The sequence below is a fragment of the Oryctolagus cuniculus genome, chromosome 8 (assembly GCF_964237555.1).
Source record: "Oryctolagus cuniculus chromosome 8, mOryCun1.1, whole genome shotgun sequence".
NCBI lineage: Eukaryota > Metazoa > Chordata > Mammalia > Lagomorpha > Leporidae > Oryctolagus > Oryctolagus cuniculus.
In genome coordinates, this window is record NC_091439.1 from 58,805,402 (window position 1) to 58,823,458 (window position 18,057).

An 18,057-nucleotide genomic window follows, 5' to 3' on the forward strand; every position below is an offset into this window, starting at 1 on the left:
TGTATAACATTGTATAGTGCATATGTAACAATTTATGCCATTATTTCTTCCTCTACTGATGTATTCTAGTTTCCTACCGCCCAAAGTGATTTTCCAATAATCAAGTATTCTGGTGTGTGTGTGTGTGTGTGTGTGTGTGTATATATATATATATATATATATGACTTTCTAAGCCAAGGCATACATATATTTACCTTATCTCATCCAAGTTCTTTCCATAAATTTTTTCACAAACTTGATTTCAACAACAACTTATCTTTTCTCTATATCCATAGCATCATTAATTCTCATTATCTTGAATGCCTTTTGCTAAAACTAGTTGGATAAATGTAAAACTCACTGTCACTTTAATTTGCATTTCCTGAGTACTACTGAAATGGAGTACTTGTGTATTAGCATGTTGGTCATTTAGGCTTTCCTTTCATGAACTCTCTCTTTACATTATTCGCCCTTTCCGTCATTTTTCTATAATTTTCTTCCTGCTTTGCAAATTTAAGAGCTCTAAGTCTATTACAGATATTAAGCTCTTGTTAGCATTTTCTGTGATACTTTTCCAAAACTATTATTTATCCATTAGCTTTTTGTGGTAGCTTTTGCAAAACTAAATTTCTGGATTCTCTTATAGTCATATTTTTATGTTTGATAAAGATAAGTTTCCAGTTTTACATTCTTTCAGATTCCTAGCCAGTTGTATTTGTTCTATTTGTTAAATAATTAATCCTTTTGTCATGAGATGGCCCCTGGCTAGGTCCAGGCTCTGGCCTCAAGGTGAAAAGGAATTCAAAGACCAGACCTTGATAAAAGTCACCAGAGAAGCAAGGCTGATTTAAAGCAAAAGTATATAATCTGGAACAAGTTCAGTGAGCTTGTGAGAGAAAGAGCTCCATTTAACAGGGTTCAGGGCCATCTTTTTTTTTTTTTTTTTTTTAATTATTTCATTTGAAAGAATTACAGAGAGAGAGAGAGAGAGAGAATCTTTCATCCACTGGTTCACTCTCCAGGTGGCCGCAATGGCTAGGGCTGGGCCAGGCTGAAGCCAGGAGTTTCTATCAGTTCTCCCATGTATGTGACAGGTGCCCAAGCACTTGGGCCGTCCTCTGCTGTTTTCCCAGGCCATCAGCAGGAAGCTGTATTGGACTTGGTGCAGCTGGGACTTGAATCAGCATGCATATGAGATACTGGCAACCCAGGTGGCAGCTTAACCACATCCTTTTATAAGATCTGGAAACATAGTGGGTGGTGTCTGGAATAGGGCTTAATTGATGTTCGGAGAGGGTGAAGTTTGGGTGAGTATTGAGTCCTGCCTGTTTTCTTGCCTTTTTTTTTTTGAAATTGTCGAAGTGTCATAATGTCATGTGTATGATGAAAGTGGGAATGTTATATATGGTAACTTTGCTATAATAGCATTATAATGAATAAAGGTCATTGAGAGTATGCACTTGGTACTGGTTTTTAAGCAGTGAAACCCCATATGTTCTGCATTAATGGGGGTAGGGTTTGGGTGATACACTCACTGGAGATTGCCACACTGGCAATCCTAAGCACTGCTTGCTAGCTAGCTTCCTGCCTACAGCACTTTTACTTAAGGAATATGTTTAATTGTAATGGTTTATGTAGGAGGTTTTTTTTTAATCATGTTATTTTTCTTTCTTTTTTCTTTTTTTTGACAGGCAGAGTGGACAGTGAGAGAGAGAGAGATAGAGAGAAATGTCTTCCTTTGCCGTTGGTTCACCCTCCAATGGCCGCCACGGCCGGCGCGCTGCGGCCGGCGCACCGCGCTGATCCGACGGCAGGAGCCTTTATATGTATTCTTATATCATTTGTGTGCGTTAATGACATGCCATTTTGTAAGTCTTACAAGAACACATGATGTTTCTCCATCTTACTTTATGCTTATTATTTATTTGACATTACTTTATTCATTTATTCTTTTAAATTGATATTACTTTATTCATTTATTCTTTTAAATTGATTTATTTGGAAAGAAGAGTGACAGAGATTAAGAGAGAGAGAGAGAGGAAGAGAGTGAGGCACTGGTTCATCCTCAAATGTCTGCAATAGCTGAGGTTGGGCCAGGCCACAGCCAGGAGCCAAGAACTCATCTGGATTCCCACATGACAGCAGGAACTCAAGTATTTGGGCCATTGTCTGCTGCCCCACAGGTGCATTAACAGGAAATTGGATCAGAAGTGGAGGTTGGGGGCCGGCGGCGCCCCGGCTCATAGGCTAATCCTCCGCCTTGCGGCGCCGGCACACCAGGTTCTAGTCCCGGTTGGGGCGCCGGATTCTGTCCCGGTTGCTCTTCTTCCTGTCCAGCTCTCTGCTGTGGCCTGGGAAGGCAGTGGAGGATGGCCCAAGTGCTTGGGCCCTGCACCCACATGGGAGACCAGGAGGAGGTACCTGGCTCCTGACTTCGGATCAGCGCGGTGTGCCGGCTGCAGCGGCCATTGGAGGGTGAACCAATGGAAAAGGAAGACCTTTCTCTCTGTCTCTCTCTCTCACTATCCACTATCCACTCTGCCTGTCAAAAAAAAAAAAAAAAAAAAAAAAAAAAAAGAAGAAGAAGAAGAAGTGGAGGTTGGATGTGATCCCTGGCACTCTGATACAGCATGCAGGCATCCCACGTGATAGTTTAACCCAATGTGCCACAACACATGCTTTTTTGTTACTCTATTTCATATTTTTTTATTTTCCTTAGATTTACTGATTTGATATAGTTGCTATTAACTCCATTTTTCTTCTTGATAATTCAGAAATTCTATTCTAATTCACTTCCATCAATGGCAATTTTCTTGTCCCTGAACTCAGAACCAGGTACATCCTTCTACTGTTTTATACAGAATAGTAACTATTCACTTAACCAATCATTTCCCACTGCATTATCCCCTCAGCTATTAGATTAGGATATTTAGAATATGTTCTTGTCCTCCCTACACCCTTTTCTCTTTCTTCCCTCCTCCCCAGAGAAGGGATCTTTGGAATACTTTTCTTTTCCCCATATTGATAGATATGGTGGAAACAGTGCATTTAATTCAAGACTTCCCTTTGCAGGTTGCCCCTTTTGTCTCACAAGCTCTTTGCTATCATTTAACATTACACATCACCTGGTAGTTAACCATGTCTTATAATTTAACATGCAAATATTAGAAGATTTCTTTCCTCATCATTTTCCCTCCGTTTCTTCTCCCCCCATCTTTCCCATTACTGTATTTCTCCAATATTCTCTGAATTCTAGCACAGTATTCATGAGACATGAAATTCTAGACATACACTCCTCAGACACTACTGTGCAGTGAAAACCTAGTCCTGCTTAAGAATCAGCACAGTGGATGTAGGGAAGTGAACAGCTAATCAGAGATCGGGTGGTGAAATCCTATGATTGGTGAGATACTGAATTAAACATGTTGCTGCTGTGCTCAGCTGAGTCTGGGTGTTCAGCTTCTTCCCTGCGACAGTTTGTGTCTCAGCATTTCGGGAGATGATTACAACTGACGAAAAAAGAACCCTGTGACTGGGATGAACTCTAGGTAAATCAAAATATGTCCCAAAAGTTGGTCTTTGATGTCCTGCCACCTTTCCTGCTAGCTTATTATTTAAATTTTTTTATCATATCCCCCTTGATGCCCATTATTCTAATGTGGAAGACAAAAATCTCTACCCAACTTTATTTTTGAAACTGCTTTGAACATTTGAGAGGATTAGAAGAGAGTGTACTCGGTATCTTTCAGCAGCTGGGGTGAGAGTCTAATAGAGCATACTATCTGAAGACATTAGTGACTAGCCTAAACACCCAGTAGTCAGACTCCCGCTGGGTACTCTTTCTGATACATCACCTTCATTTGCAATTTTGGCCTTTTTTTAAAAAGCTATTTGTATTCTGCCTTTTTCATAAAACTTAACTCAGATTTTCTACTAGTTTTAAGACTTATTTACATAGAGCCAACGTTTTTAATGGACATTGCTATTTCCCAGATTCTCACTCAAATTTTAGTTTAAAAGTATGACTTTTTCTCAAGCATTTGTAGTTTTTGTTTTCAATGTATGTGCTGTTTTAAGAGAATGGTATCTTTTCATATGAAACAGGTTATCGAAAAAAGTCATTTCTACTCAAATCATTCTCTTTTGCTAAAGTTATTGAAAGTGACTTTTAGTTTGCATTTTTCATTAATCTTTCTCAAAGAGAAATCCAGTCATGGTGTTGATTTTGGCTGACTACTGCACTGTTCTTTCCAAATTCCCCAGGTGTGAATATTTCACTGGGTTTTAAATGAACAAGTATCAGCCAGATATGTAATCTCGGGGTTGAAAACTCAAGTGGACATATAGATTGAGAGCATTTCTCTACTGGGATGTATAATATTCTAATGAGACAACTTACAAAAACAAAAGTAAAACATAGAGCTGCCTAGACATCACAAGAAGGCCATGGAGAAAATAAGCAGATATTAAGCCCTACTATATGGACAATTCTGTAGGCATTATGCAGCCATGGGAAAGGCGAGAAGAAGAGTTAGTCTTTTATTAAATTGGATTATTCTTTCTCCTTGCAATTATTGATCCGCAGGCTTGTTTCTGCTCCAGTTGCTAAGGGCGATTGCCTGCCAGATAGGAAATGATGTTGATGAAGACATAAAATAACACACACACACACACACACACACACACACGGTTTTTACTTAAAAATCTGGAGAATTGGGAATAGAGCGTGTTAGGAGGGAGGTGGAAGTTAGAAAGAAAAAAAAAACAAACAAAGGAATATATAAGGGTGTAATAATATACAATAAGTAATTCACACTCTGAAATTCCAGATGGCTCACTTTCAAACCAACAATTATTTCATTGCTCTGGGTTCGTCATCCAAAAACTTTTTTGGGGGGGAATTATTCTCCTATGAATTATGTCTGCCAAGACTCATACAAGGGAAAAAATTTAACTATAAAAAGTACAATAAACAAAAATATGTCACTCTTTTCCATTTATCAAGTTGGTTCCTAAACAAAGTTTCGTTTCCCACATAGGCATGTTTACCATCATCAACTCTCACTTTTCATTATTATAGAAGAGTTTTGGGTTATCCTACTTGTATCATAATGGGGTGTCCCTATAATGCAGTGCTCCTACTTTGAACCTATCTGTCTGTCTGTCTGTCTGCCTACCTGTCTACCTATCTATAACTTAGTGACTTCTCATATATTGGTAGTAGGGATACCCTACCATCACGGGTTCAGGGACTTCAACAATCGTGTACCACTCAAAGAATGGAGGCACATGGCTCTTTGAGAAAGCAACAGCTACTAGTAACAGCAGCCTGGTTTTGCCAAGTGAATTCATCCTACAAAGTCCCACAGAAAAACGAAAAAAAATTTGGTGAATTATTTTCATAAGCACCCCATAGGAGTGCTAATGATCTCATCTCTTCCTTTAGAATCTCTTAAATATTCCATTAAAGGAACTACCTTCATTTCTTTAGATGAACTACTAGAGTTTAGGTGATTTTCTCTTTTTTTAATTTCTCCTTTTTTCCTACAGTTTAAAAAAAGTCAGATCTTTCTGATGAAAGATTAAAAAATGTGGAAGAGGGCCGGCGCCGTGGCTCCCTTGGTTAATCCTCTGCCTGTGGCACTGGCATCCCATATGGGCGCTGGGCTCTAGTCCCAGTTGCTCCTCTTCCAATTCAGCTCTCTGCTGTGGCCCAGGAAGGCAGTGGAGGATGGCCCAAGTGCTTTGGCCCCTGAACCCGCATGGAAGACCAGGAGGAAGCGCCTGGCTCCTGGCTTCGGATCTGCGCCGCACGCTGGCCGTAGCGGCCATTTGGGGGGTGAACCAACAGAAGGAAGACCTTTCTCTAACTCTGCCTGTCAAATTAAAAAAAAAAAAAAATGTGGAAGAAAGTATGTTGTAATGTAGAAGACAGGACTAGGAAGGATTGGATGAAGATTTGGTTTCAGTTTAGTACAGGCATTTAACTTTTCTGTTGATTCCTTAAGAGTATAATAACTGAGCTATCTCAGGGAGTTAAGAAATGGATATGAGGGATGAGCAATGTGGTCCAACAGGTTAAGATGCCTCTTGGGATGTCTACATCCCACACCAGGGTGCCTGTTCAATGCACTACCCTGCTTCCGATCCAACTTCCTGCTAATGTTATCCTGGGAGGCTGCAGGTGATGGCTCAGATAATTGGGTCCCCACCACAGGTGCAGAACCAGATGGAGATCCTGGCTTTAGCCTGGTCCAGCACTGGATGCTGCAGGCATTTGGGGAGTGAACTGGCAGATGAAATGTTTCTTTCTCTGTTGCTCTTCCTTTCACACAAATACAAATAAATAAATTTGAAAAACAAAAAGAAATGGACAACACATGTGAAAACACCTTGTAAGCTATAAAATACTAAATATCTTCATAATAACTAATAAAATCCACAAGTGTAGACAGAAGTTATTACTATATCCTCTTTATATTTGTGAGCAACTCAATAAATTTTTGGAAGATCAACTATCACGGCAGGATAGCAAATTGCAACATTATTGTCCGGTTACATATATCAGGCTGCCTCCCCTAGGTTTTTTTTTTTTTTTTTTTTTTTTTTTTTGAATCTAGGTAACAAAGCTTACACTTAGAACCAGGCCATCTTAAGAGGGAAGAAAGGGAAAATTTAAGTAAGGAACATCTCCAATGAGGGAACAGAAGTTATATTTGGCATAAAGGACCAATTAGTTCTGTTGATACAAGGTCTTCATTTCCAGAAGTAATCATCCTAACAAGAATTCAATTTCTCAGGAAAATGACACCCAGAATAGAGACAGAAGGGATAACGCTAATTTCTGGAAAGGGAAATCGCTATCAGAAACTGCTATCAACACAGTATGTATTCCAGGTAGTATTTCAGTACTCTGAGGTACTGGTTCACATAAACTTCAGAACCCACTACACACTGTTGTTATTCTCATCTTATATATGAAGGGAGTAAGGGATATGGAGGCTATTTGGTGTACAGCCTGGAACCAAAATTTGGCAATCTGGCTTCAAAACCAATACTATTTAAGTTGAACAAACTCAGAATCTCTGAGAGTCATCTACAGGTGCAGGTTTGTGGACCTGCAGAGCTAAGACCCAGAGTATGAAACTGGCTGAACACACTCTTGGTTTGCACAGCCCCTTGCTAGCCATGGGCCTTCCCTTTCCTACATTATCTACTTTGGTCAAATGCTTGTTATTCAACTTCCATGACTACTGAAAACTGTAAATAATTTCTAAATAAGAACTTACCTATTTTTTAAAAAAGGTAACATTGTTTGGTGGATCTTTGATGTTCTTGGTAAAAGGAAGGCATAAAAAATAAAATTTTAATCAGTATGTCCTGAGAATGACTCATCTTGAAGTAACAATACACATGGATTTTTTTAGATGAAGAAGAGTTAGCACTCCACACTTCCTTAAGACAGTGGACAATCTTGCATGAGAAAGCATGATGCAAGGGGCTAACTTTATTCTGGTTGAGATTACAACATCTTTATACAGGCATCAAGAAATGAATGCCCAAAACCACTCAGGAGGCTTCCGCTATTCCGCCTGATTTAAATTCACCTCCCATGCTGAAATCATTAAAGGGCAGAACACGTCAGCAGCTGCAAGTTACCTCCTTTTCACAACACCATTTTATTTTTTCTTGATTCCTTAAGAGGTCCCCTTAGCATTGCTATACAAATAAAACAGAACAGGGGCTGGATAACTTAATTAATACTTTTATGCAACTTGAAAATTTTTTCATTAACTTCTCTTTAGCGCTCTTTGATATGGATTTTCTTTCCTTTCTAAAATATTTATTTGAAAAGTTGAGTGACAGAGATAGAGAAATCATGCATCTGGTGGTTCACTCCCCAAATGGCTGCAATAGCTGGGGCCGGGCCAGGATGAAGCCAGAAACTCCATCTGGGTCTCCCATGTGGGTGTCAGGAACTCAAGTATTTCAGTAATCATCTCCCAGGCACACCAGCAGGGAGCAGGATCAAAAGTGGAGTACCTGGGACTCAAATGAGCACTCTGATTATGTGATGAAGGTGTTTCAAGTGGTGGCTTAACCTGCTGTGCACAACATAGGCTCCTAGCATGGATTTTTAATGTGGCTGGGAATCGACTACTTGAGCTTGTCCATTTGCCGTCTTCTAGGGTGCACATCAGCAGGAAGCTGGAATAAAGATTGGAGCCAGGATTTCACTTCAGCCACTCTGATATGGGATACATGTGTCCTAATAGGCATCTTGAATGCAACGGGACACACCTGCCCACTGGTGCCTTTCTTTTTGGTAACCCAAATCATCAGTCACTGTCTCATGGCTGGTCACCCTCAAATTCCTCATTGCTAAGTTTATTTTCACTATTACTACAATATATAAAAGATAAATGAAAATAGATGTTTGACACAGTAATACACATATGAATGCTAAGTGCTGGATGATGATTTCTTTTAATATGCTGACAAGATGATAGCTGAAACAGAAAAATCTATCAGTCTTAAGAGCTGCTGACAGAATTTATAATTTATTACTAATTATTGTTCAGTAACATGGAAAGAAAAGGATTAATACACAATAGGAAATTTTAATATTTAAAGTCACTTTAATTGCCGTAAATCAAGGGTCACTTTGGCAATAAAGCACAGTGTTTAAATGCCATGTCTCCTAGTTTTCATGTTTGGCTCTTATTATTGATCATTTTTGGTATCATTACAATATACCTATAATAAGTTTGATAAAAATTCCAACTTATTATTTTTGAAGAAGAAGGACATTTAAAATACAGGTATACAATATACTAAAAATCCAAGGTTTTTAAATTTCATGCATCATGTTCCGACAAATAAAAAACTAGATATTAATTTAGCTCAAGTTATCTAAATGTATGAAGAAAAAACAACCTTCTAACCAGTATCCTCACTACAAAACAAATAATCACAAAACATATGCAATTTCTTCCCTCTATTATATTATAAATGATCAAAAACTCTAGGGAAAAAAACTGTAGTGCTTCCCCAATCAAAAACAACATATACCAGGTTAAAGACTAGTGAAATCTAAACAAGAAATAACACAAAAATGACCAGTCATATTTTGGGTCTAGTGACAAACATAGTACTTTTTATTATTATTAAAGTTCCCTCCAGTATATTTCAGTTAGGGAAGTATTTTATTTGATTCCACTGTTGCTCATGGTCTGAGCCCTGCACACTCCTTTCCCTTTCACTTCAAAGGGACTTCCTTTGTATGTGGCCACACATTCATTGTTAGTGTAAAGATCAGGCTGGATCTGCTCCCAAATCTTCTTCTTAGGATTCAGCTCCTTATCAGGCTCTCCTGTGATGGGGAAAATAAACAAGGAAATTACATAACTAATAAGACAACAATATTTTTAAAGAAATCATTCATAGATACTTCCAGTGAATTGCTTGGCAGCACAATCTATTATTAGATTTAATTAGCATTTTGAATTAATTTTTACAATGTCAGCAGTCTATATTCTTGATCAATACAATGGTTATCTTCCTTATGAAGGTTAAAGATATTATTTTTATTCTCATAATAAATATTTTTGCTGATTATATTAGTAAATGAATTTGCTTCCTAAATTAGTAAAAGGAAAGTGTAAACTATTCATTTTATCATGGCATACAATTCCTCTGCTTAATGATAGGGGCATAGAAAAGTTTAACATAACCTAAGTTTAGTATCTGGGGATGTTCAATAATTCTGGGAACAAAAAAATCAGTTCAAAAAACAATGCAGAAAAGTCACTTATCTCTCAAGTATCAGAACTTGAATAAATTTCCTGGAGGTTAAAAGCATACTACTGAAGCATAATTCCATAATCATGGAAATAAAAACCTTTTAAGTTTTTTTTTTTTGAGTGACTCTCACACAAAAATACTCAGAATTACTTGAGAGGAATTTTTAAAGTGCTGCAACTACGTACATTCTAAATTCTGACTGTATATTATTATTTAAAGTGGTGTTTATTCCCTGCCCATAACACAGAGGAATAACAAAATAACAAAACTAACTAAATTGGTTGATCACTTTTTTTTTTTTTTTTTGGTAATCTGACAACTAGAGTTAGACAGAGAGAGAGAGAGAGAGAGAAAGAAAGAGAGAGAGAAAGGTCTTCCTCCCGTTGGTTCACTCCCCAAATGGCCGCTGTGGCCAGCGCTGCACGGATCCGAAGCCAGGAGCCAGGTGCTTCCTCCTGGTCTCCCATGTGGGTGCAGGGGCCCAAGGACTTGGGCCATCTTCCACTGCCCTTTCAGGCCACAGCAGAGAGCTGGACTGGAAGAAGAGCAACCGGGACTAGAACCCAGCGCCCATATGGGATGCCGGCACCACAGGGGGAGGATTAACCAAGTGAGCCACGGCGCCGGCCCGTGGTTTTGTTTTTTTTTGGCTCTTCGGGGACTACAAAATTGGCAAGCACATGTGACATTGCCCTCTAACATGCAGGTTTCTAGATATGACAAAATAGTCCACTAAATGATACATCCACCTTTTAACAAGCTATGAAAAATAAAAGTGAAAAACAGACTACCAGACTAGATGAGGCACAAGTAGAATTTAAAACCCAGGGAGTAGGCTAAATGTTTCAAAAATTTAAAGCTCACACAACTCACACGAGATAGGTACCATTAAACAGTTGAACAGTTGTAAAAGCTGAGGCTCAAAAAGGTTTCCAGATCATCTGAGCACTTGTGTAACCAAGATCTAAGACTGCAATAATTATGAAGGAACAAAAATATGAACTAAAATAAACTGCAAATAAATACAAGCAATTTCCAAAGCTTGAGTGTTACCTTTAATACACCAGACTTAATACCTGAACATTACATATGTGGTTGTGAGACTTCAACAAGTCATTTGATGCTTACTATTTGACAAGGATCATGGAAGTGTTTGGTAAACTAAAAAATGTTAAACACATGTATATTACTAATAATAATGCCAAAAAATCAGAAGTATCTCTGCTTTAAAATAATTTGAACATTAAATACTACCCTGAGGTCTATAAATTACACTCTTGCTTGCTTCTATCTATATGAGAAAATTTTACAAGTTATATAACTCAATTAATTTTAAAAATAGAATAGCTGTCATTGCTTTGAAAGGTGCTCAGACGACTAAACAACTAAGATTATAAACAAAACCTATTACATCTTGGATACAGGGTCTAAATCAGAACTGTAAAAGTCCTGGATGAGAGTGTTAAACCTTCAGCATACTCAAAATGTTTTTTAACAACATACTATTTTGTAGGGCACAAAGCTTACTTGATTAAAGTTTAAATCACCCTCCGTGAAAAATACACCAATTTTTAAAAGGACTTCTTTTTTAATATGAACTGTTTCCCAGAGAAATCTTCAGTCATTTCTGTGTGCACAATCTTTTTTGTGCAGATCGTGTTTTCCCAGCCATTTTTTTTCTTCTTTGACATTGTTATCTAAAGGTAAGTGATGATATAAATACAAGTTCTTAAAGCTAAAAAGCGCAGTCTCTGAAATTGCTAAACGATGCCAACAATCACCATTTGGAAATGGTTACATATATTGTAAGAGAACAAATCATTTCAATGATTATTTTAGGCCAAGTCATTCTAAACACACAGGGAATAGGAACTGGTTTAGAGAGGATAAAGTCCAGAAAGGCTTGTAAAAATGTAAAAAGCTGTAACAATCCTCCTAGCATTAAAAATCTATAGAAGCAATAAATACAAACCCAAGAGATCTAGGAACTCACATGTCTGGAAAAGAACTGGAAATTTCATTTTAATTAGGTCATTTTTGGGTACCATGTGCTCACTGACCAATAAAATCTAAAGCGGCCATAACTAACTCTAATCCAGTTATTTGATGCTTGATTGAATTTTTGAATTATAATAATTGTAACCATTGCCAACTCTTGTACAAAAACTAAAATGTAACTTCATAAAGAAGGAGCCAATTAATTTTGCAGAGTTAACCAATATGCAAAAGTGGCTTAGTGGGGGCCGGCACTGTAGCACAGCAGGTTAACGCCCTGGCCTGAAGTGCCATCCCATATGGGTGCCAGTTCTAGTTCCGGCTGCTCCTCTTCCAACCCAGCTCTCTGCTATGGCCTGGGAAAGCAGTACAAGATGGCCCACGTCCTTGGGCTACTGCACCCACATGGGAGACCCGAAAGAAGCTCCTGGCTCCTGGCTTCGGACTGGCGCAGCTCCAGCTGTGGAGGCCATCTGGGGAGCGAACCAGCGGATGGAAGACATCTCTCTTTCTGTCTCTCTCTGTGTAACTCTAACTTTCAAATAAATAAATAAATCTTTAAAGAAAAAGTGGTTTAGTGGTGTGACAGGAATGACCTTGGCAATACTAAAGACTTTTCTCCAAATCTTGTATTTTAAAAAACAGTATTACTAGTAAGTTTCTCTATATTTATTTAATGATCCATTTAATGAACTCCTATTTTATGCCAGGCACTATTCTAGATGCCAGCAATATAACAGACAATAATTTTAAAAAAAAAGGAATTTTATGATATTTATATTTCCATGGGCAGATAATAAATAATGTACAGTATCTTAGTTGGTGATAGGTGCTTTGGAGAAAAATAATGCAAAGAAGGTGACATCTGAAAAGATTTGAATAGAATGAAAGAGCAAGCCCTGTAGTGATCTGGGGAAACAGCCAGTGGCCCAAGTGCAGTGCATGAGAAAACTTAGCATAGAGCAGATTAATAGATGGGTAATACAAAGATTTGGGCCTGTGATCTGAGTGAAAAGGATAACTTGCGAATAGTTTCGAGCAAAGGAATACGATTTGATCTATATCACTCTGGCTGTTGTATTTGAAGACAGATGGAAAAAGGGTGAGGGCAAATGTGGGGAGATCAGTTAGTAGTAGGTTTTCGCAAATATCCTGATAAGAGATGTTGGTACTGGGACCAGGGTGATAACGTTGATAAAAAATGAGAATGATCCTAGATGTAGCCAGAAGATAGAGGCACTAGGACTTTTGAGGAGATATAGGGTATGGGAAAACCAGCTACACAACTTGGAGAATGCGGTTGCCTTCAAATGAGGTGGGAAAACTGGAAAATGGAAACTCCAGGGGAAAGATTGGGACATGTCACCGAAGAAGGCCACTGGGTAGCTCAGATAGGTAAATGGATAAAAATGCCAAGGGATAAGCACAGAAAAAGAAAAGAGGAGGGCAGGAATTGTGGTGCAATGTGTTAAGTCACTGCTTAGACCACTCACATCCCGAATCAGAGTGTCTAGGATTGAGAATCAACTCTGCTTTCATTCCAGTTTCCTGCTAATACACCCGGGAGGGAGCAGAGAGATGATGGCTCAAGTACCCTATTGCCCACGTGGGTAAAATAAATGGAGTTTCTAGCTCCTGCTTTGATTTGGTACAGCTCTGGCTGTTGTAGGCATTTGGGGAGTGAACTGGCAAATGGAAGATATCTCTCCCTCACTCTCTCTCTCACTCTGCCTTTCAAACAACTAAAAATGAATAAACATTGTTCAAAAAAAGAAGACAGAAAAGAAAAGGATGGAGAACTGGTCTTTAGCTTTAGAGTGAGTAGTGCTCTTAACCAGAACAGTTCTGGTGGAGCAGTGGGGAGATCAACCTGCTGAAATGAGAAGAGGAATTCTGTGAAGATGATTTTGTCATTTAAGAAAAAATGGATTAAAAAGTTAAACCTAAGCTTTGTGATTAACTATTAACTTAAGATATTAACATGTGGGTAGAGAGAGAGTTTAGTTATTGTTATACAGTATTATTTGGTATGTTTTAAGATTGAAGAAATTTTTTGGTCTTGCAGTTAGAGAAAAGAGCTGTTAAGTATGAAAACACTTTCAAGGCCAAATAACAATTCAAAGGTTTGAAAATCAACTGCAGTTTCTATACTATATCTGATACATGTAACATAAATATATCAATCTTTAGTCACTAAACTCATCCAGTGACTATCAAAGTATATCAGCAAATATCTGAAGTTTCACAATGCAAAAGAGATCATGTGAAGTAAAGCACTACATCTCAAGACATTGGTATAGGCAACAATTCTTTGATAAGACACCAAAAATACAAGCAACAAAAGCAAAAATAAGATTACATCAAATTAGCAACACCCTGCATAGCAAAGGAAACAATTGACAGTGGAGACAACTGACACAATGGAAAAAAAGTTTGCAACGTATTCATTTAACAAAGCATTATTATTTAGAATATATATAGACCTAAAAAAAACCCAGAACAACAAAAAAAACTCAACAACAAAAATAAACAAACAATCCAGATAGGAAATGGGCAAAGTATCTGAACAGGTATTTCTCAAAAGAAATACAAATGGCCAGCAAAGAAATTTAACTATGCATCAAAGAAATGCCTATCCCAACTACAATGAGATATCACCTTACTCGAGTCAGAATGGCTACAAACGACAAAAAATAATAAATGCTGACAAGGATGTGGAAACAAGTGAAACCTTATACACTATTGGTTTGAATGTTAATTAGTACAGCCATTATGGAGACTAGTATGGGGTTCAAAAGCTAAAAACTTAAAAATATCTGGGTATATACCCAAAGGAAATGAAACCAACCAGCCAACCAAATACCAGCGCTCCCAGATTCACAATAGCTAACTCATAAAATCACCTAAATATTGATGGATAAATAAAATGTGTATGGTGCTGCAGCACAGGGGTGGGAAGCTGGGGGAGCAGGCACTGTGACATCCACACATACTGCATCAGAGCACCTGGAATTGAGCTTATGTCTGCTTCCAAACCAATTTGCTGCTGATGCACATCCTGAGAGACAGCAGATGATGACTCAAGTAGTCAGGTCCCTGATACTTGTGTGGGAGACCCAGATGGAGTTCCTAGCTCTGGCTTCAGCCTGGCCTAGCCAAGCTGTTGTGGGCATTTGGAAAGTAAATCCATGAATATAATACCTCTCGGTTTCTCTGTGTGTCTTTCAAATAAAAAATTAATTAATTAAAACAAAAAAGAGGAAAATGTGGTATAAATACACAATAGCATAATGCCATAAAAATGGCATAAATATGGCACAATGCCATAAAAAATGAAATCCTACATTGGAAACAAAATGGATGAAATTACAGGTCATTATGTGAAAAAATCCAGACACAGAAAGACAAACCATGTGTTCTTCCTCATAGATCACATGTGGAGGTTTTTTTTTAAAAATCTAACTGAACTTGGAATAGCAATTATCGGAGGCCAGGAAGAGTGGGAGAAATAAGGGCAGGTTGGATAATAGTTACCCAAACAGATAGAAGCAGTAAGCTCTAGTGTTCCTCAGCATGGTGGTGTGATTGTGGCTCAGAAAAATGTATTCTATGCTATATAAAAAACAGTAAAAGAAAAGCCAGGATCCAAACACAAAGAAAAGATAAGGAATTAGGTACACCACATACATGTGTTAAATATTGCATTGTATCCCATAAAGAAATCCAAATACTACATGTGAATCAAAACATAGTGTTAATGGTCTGTTGTGTACTATCAACTGTAACTTCCTTTTACATTTATTGCAATAGAAGCAAGAACTGGTAGGAGGCATTCACAAGGTGAGTACTAACAAACCTCATATTCCAAATTTTATTAATATTTGATACCATTCAGCCTGGGTAAGCATTAGAGAATAATTCAAACTACCTTACTGATTATTTTAAAATTAGGTTTTCTTTTCTTATGTTTCACAAATATGAGAAAACATAGAAAACTTTATAGAAAATGGAATTAAGAGATTTTAGTGCAAAAAAACTCATGAAGTTCATACAAATTTTCATAATATACATATTCAATGAACTTTGAGAACCCCATGTATGCATGAATATCACACTTTTGCATATCAGAATAAACATCTATTAATTTCGTTTCTCCATGAACTTTCTGAAGTCTCCTTATATAACCTCTACATATTCAAGTGCTTATAGCACAAGGAGAAAGTATGAATTGGGAAGAAATAACAGACTTTAGAAGAAAGCAAATATAAACATACAAATGGCCAAACTGATTGAAAGATTCAAGAATACAGGAAAGGCAGAACATGAAAGATTCAAGAATACAGGAAAGGCAGAACATCCATGTGGACCATTAACATCTCTACTATGTCAAAAATATTTTTTTAAAAAAATATATATTATTTTCATCTACTTAAAAGGCAGAGCGACAGAGAAAAAGAGAGACAGGAGAGCGAGAGAGAGATGGATTTTCAATTGGGCTCGTTCTCTCCCAAAATGCTCGCAACAGTGAGGGCTGGGCCAAAGCAAAACCAGGAGTCCAGAACTTCATCCAAGTCTCCCACATAGGCAGCAATGGTCCATGCACTCAAGTCACCATCTGCTGGTGAGCCAGGACTCAAAGTTGCAATCTGATTACTGGATGTGGGCATCCCACGTGGTTTACCATTGTGCCACAATGTACGCTTCAGAAAGTCTCCCTATTAATTTATCAACAGTAATATTCAGATAGTAAAAACTGATTCAAATGCTGAAGTACTTACTATTAATTTTATAAGTGAGTAAGAATGGTCATAATAATAAAGGAACTATAAGCTTTCATTAATTAGTTCATGTTAATTCATAGCAAGCAACAATCAACAAACAAAAATGCTAGAGTACTAGAGATTCAGCAAATCTATGGTAAATCTTCCATTAACTCTATAATATTAAGCTATTAACAATTTTGTTGGACCAGTTTCTGAAATTACAATAAAGTGAATTAAAGTAGATGATTTCCTCTAGTTCGAAACATCTGACTCTACTTTATGCATGTATGATCTGAAATATTTAAATAAAAAATCTTAAATCTGAAAAAATAAGTCAGCATTTATCTATTTCGGCTGCTTTTCTCAGTGTATTCTCAATCTTAAAAAGGTTTCTTTCACTGTAACTCTATTCTGATTTAGTGACTATGACTTCCAAATAGAATTTAACTAGGTTATTCATGTATATATGTGATGGCTTACCCAAAAGTGGGAGGTTTTAGGAAGTGTTTTGATACTGTGGAAGTACAGCATTGATCACATATGCTCTTAGAACCTGAACCCATCAGGTTTCTTTCAAATCATTCAGACTGGGATTTTCTCAAAACCCAATTTACCATAAAAAAAAGGGTTTTTAGAGAAAAGACCATCTGGTTTCCAGGTTCCAGGGTTCAAGACATGCACATGCATTCAAAGTCATGGATATATGAAAAGAGCAAAAAAGATGCTTTGTGTTACTAAGCCTACTACTGATTGGGAGATTAACCTATGCTTTCATCCATATTTTTTATTTCTTCTTCTTCTTCTTTTTTTTTTAGATTTACTTTATCTATCTGAAAGGCACAATGAGAGAGAAAGAAAGAGAGAGAGGGGAGAGAGAGAGGGACAGAGGCAGAGACAGAGAGATCCTCCATCCACTGCTCACTAGCCAGATAGCCGCAACAGCCAGGGCCAGGCCAGGAGACAGGAGTCTCTTCCACGTCTCCCCCCGTGGCCCAAGCACCCGGGGCAAACACTTGTGCATCCTTCCAGGGCCTAAGCACTTGGGGCATCTTCTGCTGCCTTCCGAGGTACATTAGCAGGGAGCTGGATCAGAAGTCAGCAGCCAGAACTCAAATTGGAGCCCTACATGGGATGTTGGCATCACATGCAGCGGCCCTGCTCACTATGCAATGGTGCCAACCCCTTCCATCCATATTTTCTGCTTTACCATCCAATATTACCACTCCAATACACTCTAATATTTCATTACAAAGAGTTAACATGGAAGTAAAAAAAACTATATAGTCACATTAATCTTGCAATTCCATTTAAACTAAGTTGTTTCTACAAACAACTCTCCAAATTAATTGTGACTTTTGAATCTACTTCTACTTTTACTCTAGTTTATTTCTGCTTTCCCCATTACTCTGGTCTAATGAATCACCTTTAAGAAAATGGCAGTCTTTTAATTTTTATTTTTCCTCTTAGGAGATCTTCTTCTATAACTACCTGGCACCCCTTGGCTTCTGCTTCAAAC

The 18,057-nt window shown here is 37.8% G+C and overlaps 1 protein-coding gene across 3 annotated transcripts in view; it reads right to left on the reverse strand.

Annotated features, from left to right (window-relative positions):
- Positions 1 to 9,107: 9,107 nt before the first annotated feature.
- AIMP1 (aminoacyl tRNA synthetase complex interacting multifunctional protein 1) overlaps positions 9,108 to 18,057 on the reverse strand; it is a 33,281-nt gene continuing 24,331 nt past the window's right edge. For all 3 annotated transcript variants that reach the window (XM_002717177.5, XM_070047780.1, XM_070047779.1), the window contains exon 7: positions 9,108 to 9,352. In XM_002717177.5, the coding sequence (XP_002717223.1) occupies positions 9,186 to 9,352 (167 nt within the window). In that variant the 3' untranslated portion in view covers positions 9,108 to 9,185. The remainder of the gene's footprint in view (positions 9,353 to 18,057) is intronic.